This window comes from Diabrotica undecimpunctata, chromosome 2 (assembly GCF_040954645.1).
Source record: "Diabrotica undecimpunctata isolate CICGRU chromosome 2, icDiaUnde3, whole genome shotgun sequence".
Lineage (NCBI taxonomy): Eukaryota > Metazoa > Arthropoda > Insecta > Coleoptera > Chrysomelidae > Diabrotica > Diabrotica undecimpunctata.
This window is the reverse complement of record NC_092804.1, coordinates 63,144,187-63,153,556: the sequence shown is the minus strand read 5'-3', so window position 1 is coordinate 63,153,556 and position 9,370 is coordinate 63,144,187. Positions and strand designations below refer to the sequence as shown.

The window sequence follows — 9,370 nt, the reverse complement described above, 5'->3', positions numbered from 1 at the left end:
ACATTTGGAAAAATAATTTACAATTCTCTGTTTACTATTACGTATGCAAATAAGTTTAGTTGTATATTTTATAGTATGAATCTGGGTTTTTTTCAACGTACAAAAAAATTGGATATCGTAAAGATACAAGTATACAGATAATTAATAGTTTGAATTATATGTAATATTTAATTTACTATGACATAAATGTTCTCAAAATACAAAACATTATCTAATGAATTAAATAAATTTTGTTTTTTGTTACTTGGTAAAAATTCTAATTATTTAATTGTTTTTGACTAATTTATATTAGCAAATAAGGCATATATTATACTTTATATAGCATATAGCATATCAAAAGTGGCTACAAACAAATGATCCAGATGATAGACGAACATATGCAAGATCAAACAGAGAAGTAAAAAATGTAGTAACTAAAGCAAAAAATATTTCCTGGGAAAGTAAATGCGAAGAACTCAACAAATATATAGGGTCAACAAGATCAAGGGAAGCATGGAAAACGGTAAAAAATCTGAGAACAAATAGAAAAGAAACGAGTAGAATAGATTTAATAGAAGAAAGATCTTGGATCGAACACTACTCACAACTTTTGACTGAAACAAGACCTCAATTCACGAACATCAGTTCAACAACATATGAACTGGAATTCAGTGAAGACGATGAAATAACAGCACAGGAAGTCGAGAATGCAATACAAACTCTAAAAAATCGAAAGCCATGCGGACCACAAGGTATACCAAATGAATTATTAAAACATAGCCCACAAGTATTACGGGAATTACTGGCGTATGTCTTCACCTTATTCTATAATGGACACGACTTACCACCGGAGTGGACAAAAGCACATATTAACAACATCTATAAAAAAAGAGATAGAAAAAATTGTTCAAACTACAAGGGGCTAAGTGTCATAAATTCACTCTCAAGACTGTATGGAAAAATAATAAAAAACAAAATTGAAAAAGAGATGACAGATGTTGAAGAACAGAATGGCTTTCGTGCAGGCAGATCCTGTATGGACAGTATATTCTCTCTAAAGCAAGTTATCGAGAAAAGATTAGCCCACAACCTTTCAACTCATATAGTCTTTATAGATCTGACAAAGGCATACGATAGTGTACCACTTTCTATGCTTTGGATAGCAATGGAAAAACAAGGAATAAGCAAAAAAAAATATACAAGCAGTACAACAACTCTACAAAAATATGACGGCAAACATTAAAACTGGAAATAGATTAACTAGAGATAGATTGTACACGATACACTTCGCTGACGACCAAGCCATTCTAGCTGAAGATGAGAGTGATGTAGGCTACATGCTTAGAAAACTGGAAGATGAGTATACCAAATGGGGCCTCACAATTAATATACAAAAAACTGAGTACTTAGTTGTAGGAGAAAAACCAGAAAGCCTACAAATCGAAATGGGAACTATAAAACCAACAGACAATTTCAAATACTTGGGACTCCAAATAACATCAAAAGCAGGAAGTAACGAAGAAATACACTCCAGGATTGGCCAAGCAAGATCAGCCACCAGACAGCTACACGGACTATTATGGAATAAAAAAATAACAAAAGAAAATAAAAGAAGAATCTATAAAACAATAATAGAAAGTATTGGGCTGAACGGCGCCGAACTCTGGGAAATAGACCAAAGAAACAAATCAAAAATTAAGGCCATGGAAATAAACTACTGGAGACGATGTTGCCAGCTCACTAGACTTGATAGGGTGAGAAACGAAGATATTCGGAGAGAAATGGAAATCGATCCAGACATAATAGACACAATCGAAGCCAAAAGACTTAACTGGTATGGACACCTTCAGAGAATGCCTGAAAATAGATCGCCAAAAAAAATAGAAGAATGGACTCCGCCAACTAGAAGAAAACAAGGTAGGCCAAGATGATCCTGGAGAGACGATGTCGACGATGCAATGACCGCCAGAGATTTAACAACTGAAGATTGCTTCGACAGAAAACGCTGGAAATTAGGATGCGAGAAGCGGCGCCAGCTGTAGAAGACTCGCTTGTTATATATATATATATATATATATATATATATATATATATATATATATATATATATATATATATATATATATATATATATATATATATTATACTTTATTGAAAAATATTTCATATTATTACATGTATTTCATTACATGAAATCAACTTGAACCTAAGCCCCGTATTTATAGTCGGTACTCAAGCCCGTGCTTGAGCATGTGCTCCGCCAAGTCGAACTTACGTCAAAGTCATGCTCAAGTATTTGTTGTGTTCTATAAACGATACTTCGGGTATTCTCGTACAAGGTTGATCTCAAGCACGAAAAATTAGTACAGTAAAAGTAAGTTTCGAATAAATATCGAATAAAAAGAAGATTCTGTCAATTTTATCATAATTGTGACTAAACTTTTAGCGCCAAATTTAGTTTGTGCTTTAGCCCGCGCAAAGTTGGTTTATAGTATAGTATACTTACTGAAATTTTGTGTTTGGTATTAATATTTTGTGTTTGAAATTAATATTGGATTAACTATTTTAAGGTATGTAATATATTATAAAAAATATTTATTCTAGAGAATTAATTTCCATTTTGTTACTGTGTCTGAGGCATAATTTTAGATGTTCAATATATGCCTACATGTATATTTGTTTTTGGATATATTTATATGTGTGTAATGCGTTACAATCATTATAATTATATTGTCTGTATAAGCCGTACGCTAAATAAATTGGTTATCTAAATTTTAGATGAGTGGAAATGGCATGAAATATGCACCTTACTCAACAAAGGAAAAAGTTCTCCTAATCCAGCTGGTAACTGAAAACGGTGTGGTAGAGAATAAAAGGACAGACGGTGCTTCGACAATGGAGAAAAAGATGGCTTGGGAGTTAATAACAAGAAATTATAACTGCCAGCCTGAGGTCAACAACATCAGGACCAGCGACCAGCTTCGAAAATTGTGGAACAACCTAAAACAAAGGTAGAATACTTTTATTAGTTTAAGCAAATGCTTAAGTATTGACCAATAATTTTTTTATCATAGGAAACGCAAAGAAACAACAGCACTGCGTCACAGCATGTTAGCTACAGGTGGTGGTCCCCCGATGAAGCCAGAGTGTGATGCAGTGCTGGAGTTAGTTGAAGAGGCTGGTCCCAATATAGACGTCAGCATCGACTGTTCTTTTGATAGCACAGCAGTCTTTGAAAAAGGTAAATGTACTAAATTTGTAACTGTGCTTTACTCATAGTATAATTGTAGGCCAAAAACAGTTCAACCAGCTAGGAAGCTCAATAGCAGGACCATCAGTAGCCTCTGACCCCCCTCACTTCTTTCCCACTACAGAGTTCAAAGAAATGGACTTGTTATGTAAGTATGATGTAATAATTTTGAGCAGTCTTCCTGTACACTTAATAATAGTTTCAGGTAATACTTGTAGTGTGACACCTGCTGTTCATACAGAAGAGGATGATGATGATATGCTTCAAAGTGGTAAGTGTTTTAAATGTAGTTAAAGCCATATGTACTTAACAATAATATCAATTTTAGCAAACACTCCTACTTCTAGTAGGGCACTGGGTGCTATACCACAAATATTGTCTGAAAATAAACAACGGTCCAAGAAAATGAGGGATACCATCAGACAGCAAGACGAGATTCACAGGATGAAAATGAAGATTTTGGAAGAAGATATGCTGAGGGCAAAAGCCTTAAGAGAAGCAGCTGAGAAGGAGAGGCAGAGAGCTACTGATGAAGCTGAATTAGCTTCATTGAAGTTAATAGACTATAAAAAAGGGTAATTATAGATTTTATCATGTTTGACTTGTTACTAGAATTTGGCTATAATTAATTGTATATTTTCAGGCGCTAGAAGATCTTTTTCCTTTGTTGGGTACTCTGCATTTTTAGAGAGAATGTTAGGAATAAGCCACAATATATTTATTTACATATTTTATTTACTGATTTTTTTCAATCTATTTGACCAGAGGGCTGTTATCATAGATACAAAATTGTGATTTATTTTCAGAAAATAAATCACAATTTTGTATTTTTGGTAACAATATCTGGTCATAGACATCAAAACATCAGTAACTATAACATATAAATAAACATTGTGGCTTATTCCCAACTGAAGATAGTGTTAACCCAGTCTTACAGTGGCCTTTTCACTTTCGGAGCACTGAATGTCAGAGGAGGGTCTGTTTTAGCAGGTAGGCATTTGACGTAGAATCAGCGACGAGAGGGCGTTTTAAAGTACCTCGGGAACTATCGCCGGGACTACGAAGAATGAATCCTGCACTAAGGTCAGTCAGGCGGCGTACTGGACTGAGATGTCTTTTGAAGATTTCAGACCCCCCCTCTATAAGACGAAAAAAAATATATACTTTGTGTTGTAAAATCATGGTTATTTTCTTTCTATTCTCCTTCCTGTTTATTTTATTTCTAGATAGTATTTAATGTAGATTTAAGGTTCTTAATATTTTAATTTCAGCTGGTAAGATATGGTTTTACCTTTTTATTTGTTGTATAGTCTTTTGTTTTTAGATTATGTATGTTTCTCTTTCAGTTTTTTTAAGTATTGATTGCTACATAGATCATATTTTTATGTTGTTTACTGAAAATTATTAAAATACTGAGTTTGCATAATTTTTAGTAAATTGCTGCCACTGCAATATATACATGTATATATACATATGTATATATATATATATATATATATATATATATATATATATATAATTACATCATTTTTTTGTAATGTTCTAATTGTTTACAGTTTACTCCTGATGAAGCTATAAAATAAAATAATCTATTTTATATTGTATTTAATTATAACTGTATAATTTTTTAAATAAAGAATATTAATATTCTAAATTTGTATAATTTTTATTTGGTAAGGAAAGGTTTTATGAAAGGAATAAACACTTAATTAAAAGGAGGGAAACTCCTTGTACTCAGTAAAGACATACTTGCTTAAGTTGTCTGAGCAAAGTGAGTGAAAAACCCTCATTTATTTTAAATTAAAACATAAAAAAATACATTTTTATAAATAAGACAAAAACATACTATATTTAACATAATATAAGTATTCAATAATGTATTCTCAAAATAAACAACTTTGAATTGAACTGAACAAAGATTAGATATAAGAAAGAAATAAAATAAAATATTGAAATTTTAAAAATAAAAAATTGGAAAAATAAATCATGAACAAAACGTGTAATCAAGCTACTGATAATCATTCTGACATTTTCAGAAATAAGATAAAACATACTACATCTAACATAATACAAATATTCAATAATGTATTATCAAACTAAACAAATGCCAATTGAAAAAAGCTTGTGTATAAGGAAGCAATGAAATAAACTATTGAAATTTTAAAAATAAAAAATTGGAAGAACAAATCATGAACAAAAAGTGTAATCAAGCTAATTATAATGATGCTGATATTTTGAGAAATAAGATAAAACATACTACAGCTAACATAATGCAAGTATTCAATAATGTATTCTCAAACTAAACAAACAAATGCCAATTGAACAAAGGTTAGATATAAGGAATACAATTAAATATTGAAATTTTAAAAATTAAAAGAACAAATCATGAATAAAAAGTTTTATCAAGCTAATGATGATGCTAACATATATCTACCTATAATAAGATAAGTATTCAATAATGTATTTTAATTCTTATGCAAAATATTGGTGAATAAAATGTCTCCTAAAATTTAAACCTCGTTCCACATCATTAACATTTGTATTTACTGGCACATCAATATTTTCTACAAAATCATCATCATCATTATTATTTTCTTGTAAACCTATATTATAAAGTACTGCTGTAGCACATATTATTGCAAGAGATGTATTTAATTTAGTTTGTAGACCTCGTTGAAGACAAGGAAACCGTCTTTTCCAGGTTCCAAATAGCCTTTCAACAACATTTCTTGTTCTTATATGTGCACTATTATACCTATTTTCTTGATCATTACCTAAACAGAGATATCCATCAAATAACCTATTTTTTAGGCAATTATCAATAAATACCTGGCTGTAATACTGGAGTAAGTAGATAGTGTCTGCATGCATATCCACTGTCACCTATTAATAATCCTGGAATTTCACCTCTTTCCATTCTAACTCGTAATGCACTTAGATCAAATATCAAGCTGTCATGACTTGATCCGGGATGTCGAACAACAATATCCATAATCTCTCTTCTAGGACCTGAAACAACCTGCAATTTATTTATATAATGAGGGCCTGGATAAGAAAGATCAATCTATACCTGCACATTTAATGAAAAAAAGCCTTTTCTATTACGAAATACTTCCCCATTATTACCACCTGGATTAGATATCTTGATGTGGGTGCAATCAATACACCCAGAAACATTTGGAAAATAGGCAACCTCATAAAAACTTGTTATATTCCTCCTAAATCCTTGTCCAGTATGGGGAAACCCTACAAAATCATTTAAACGTTGAGCTATTAATATTGATACCTTTTTAATGGTGTTGCTTATTGTCGATTGACTAATACCCCGCAAATCACCAGATACAACCTGAAAATTAGATGTAGCATAAAATCTTAAACAAATTAACAATTGTAATATTGGAGGTATTGGTAAACCACGATTGTCTGCTTTTCGTAGACCTTCAAATACCAGAGGCAGAATGGTATCTGCAACGGTATCTTTGTTAAAACGATACCGTTGACGAAATTCAACATCGCGGTAAAACTCCATGGGATTTTCCATATCACGAATATATCGTTTTGGTATACGTTCCGGCTGATTTCCTTCTTCAATATGATCAATAAACTCTAAAAATTCTTCAACTTTGTCATACATTTTTTATTGTAATGAGAAAAACAAAAAAAATATATTGGAAGCGAATCGGAAAACAAATTTAACAAATATAAACAATAAAAGTTAGGTTAGGATCCCGTGCTCAAGGCAGGTCGATCCGATGCTTGAGTACGAGCTGTCATTTCTGCGTACTCAAGCTCGATTTCGTACTTGAGAACGGTTTATAGAACACAAATTTCATTCAAGGTCGACCTCAAGCATCGACCGATACTTGAGCATCGACTATAAATATGGGCCTTAGAATACCCGTCATAATGATCGTAGCCTGTAATTTGTCCTAAAAAAGACAACCACATGCAATGATGACAGTAAAATTCTCCTGTTATTAATCTCATAATAAATCATAAATAAAAAACCGGAGAAAAAAACGCATAATCCTAATTTGTGCCAGGACGAGATACCTGAGGGAGTTAGACCTATGACACGTTGTCCGTCACCACTCCGAGACGGTCGGCATCCAACTAAAAACATCTCCTCTGTTACTTTAGACATCAGGATGAAGGGAGCACCCGATAGCAAACGGCTTTTACTGGAACTTAGTATCCAATAAAAGGGTGTCAGCAAAATCATGCGTGAGATTTCATTCGACTATATAGTGTTGAGATCACTTACTCCATGTTTACCTTACATTAGCAGTAAACAGAACCTCAAACTGCTTGATTAAATCATTAAAAACAACTAACACAATATATCACACCTAAACTAGACTATCAACTAATAAAATTCTAATGCTAGTGGCAAGGCACAAATCTTCAGTCAAAAAGTACAAGTGACTAGAAATTCAGTATGCAACTTTTTAGTCAAAAATGCGAGAGACGGTATCATCATCATCATCATCAACAGCTATCGTCAGAAGTAAGCCTTCAGGCGTCTTCATTCATTCATTTCTGTTTGTTGTTTTTTGCATCCATCCGTGACCAGCCATTTAATTAATGTTATCAGTCCATCTGGTTTGAGGTCTGCCTCTACTTTTCTTGTTTGCTTTTGGTCGCCATTAAATAATTCGCTTCGTCCAACGGTTGTCTTTCATACTTTCTACATGTTCTGCCCAGTTCCATTTTAATATTGCAATCTTTTGGATTACGTGTGTAACTTTTGTTCATCTTCTTACTTCTTCATTGGACTTGCGATCGCTGAGCTTAATGTTGAGCATTCTCCTTTTCATAGCTCTCTTAGTCACTTGAAGTTTGTGGACTATTTTGTTGTTAAAAGTCCATGTTTCAGTTCCATATATCAGTATCGGCAGCACATACTGATCGAAAGCTTTTGCCTTTAAAGTAGTTGGTAAATTTGATTTAAATACTCTTTGTAATCTTTCGAATGCTGCTTATTCTAAGGAACATCTTTTATTTAATTTGCCGGTTTTTCTGTTCTTCTAAGATTTTCTTCAGATTTTTGCAATAATATTCTTAAGTCGTTCCATATTTTGTCCTAATCTTCCGTAAAGGTAAAGGAACATACGTTTTGCACTTTTCTCTTTCATAGTTTTACAATTTTCATCAGTTCTTGTTCAATATTCTATTTTATATCGTTTTCTTTTGGTAATTTTGTGTCTATTGCTTATCTCTTATTTTTTTCTTTTGAACTTTTTTTAAAATGCTCTTAAACTTGGCTACTAGTAAGTTATGATTACAGGGAACATATGCGCCGGGGTAAGTTTTGACACATTTTATACTGTTATTATATTAAAGTACATTTAAATGGCATCTGTCTATCTTTTGGATAGTGTTACGAATTATTTTGCCTTTACACATGTTCTTTACACTCCAAGTGACGTTCTTTACACTCCAAGTGACGATTTTCATTATGAATCTTTTACTTTTTTTTCACTTTCGGGGGTTCCTAACATTCTCCGCAGGACTTTTTAGCGCTCCTTGACTATTTTATAGGGGCCTTTGTTTTATTTCTTTGCATAGCCATGAGTACTAGAACAATTATTAGAGATATTTAATACAGTCGTTTGAAGTGGCCTTCTGTATTAATGATTTAATTAATTTGCCTTCGGGACCGATTTCTTAACCCAGAACAAAAGGGTGCCCTACCAGTTATTAACTCATCGGCCTGAAGGCGTTGGTCAATAAGTGGATGATTGGTTATACCAGCAATAATTCGGTGTATTACCTCTTGGTGCGCGGGAGATTTAATTTCCCTACTTTTCGCCGGCAAACCGGATCGGGGATCCCCTATATGGTATTTGGGGACGAGCTCTTTAGGGGCTACAGGTTCTCCCAATCAAAATAAAATTTGTGTTTGTACAAATATTAAATTAGCAAAAGAATAATAAGCCAAAGAAATAAAAGCAAAGTCGACGACCAATAGTATTGTTTTATCACCTACTTGACAAAGGTGCTAAAGATAGCTTTAAATTATCTACAGTGCTCAAGAATTGATAAAGATCATAATTATCATTTTAAATATTTTAAAAATTTGTTGACGTCGTATTATTTTTTCGTTGGTTATAGTTAGAATATATATATATATATATATAT

General features: G+C 32.5%; 1 protein-coding gene across 2 annotated transcripts; it reads left to right on the top strand.

The window, feature by feature from the left end:
* Positions 1–2,449: 2,449 nt before the first annotated feature.
* On the top strand, positions 2,450–3,977 carry LOC140433323 (uncharacterized). Of its 2 annotated transcripts, XM_072521354.1 has the most exons (7): positions 2,450–2,549; positions 2,758–2,990; positions 3,054–3,220; positions 3,270–3,377; positions 3,429–3,500; positions 3,558–3,804; positions 3,873–3,977. In XM_072521354.1, the coding sequence occupies exons 2-7, from the start codon at positions 2,758–2,760 to the stop codon at positions 3,877–3,879; spliced, it is 834 nt and encodes a 277-aa protein (XP_072377455.1). In that variant the 5' UTR covers positions 2,450–2,549; the 3' UTR covers positions 3,880–3,977. The 2 variants fall into 2 exon arrangements, with proteins under 2 accessions (XP_072377455.1, XP_072377454.1); XM_072521353.1 differs by having other exon boundaries at positions 3,270–3,500.
* Positions 3,978–9,370: the final 5,393 nt, after the last annotated feature.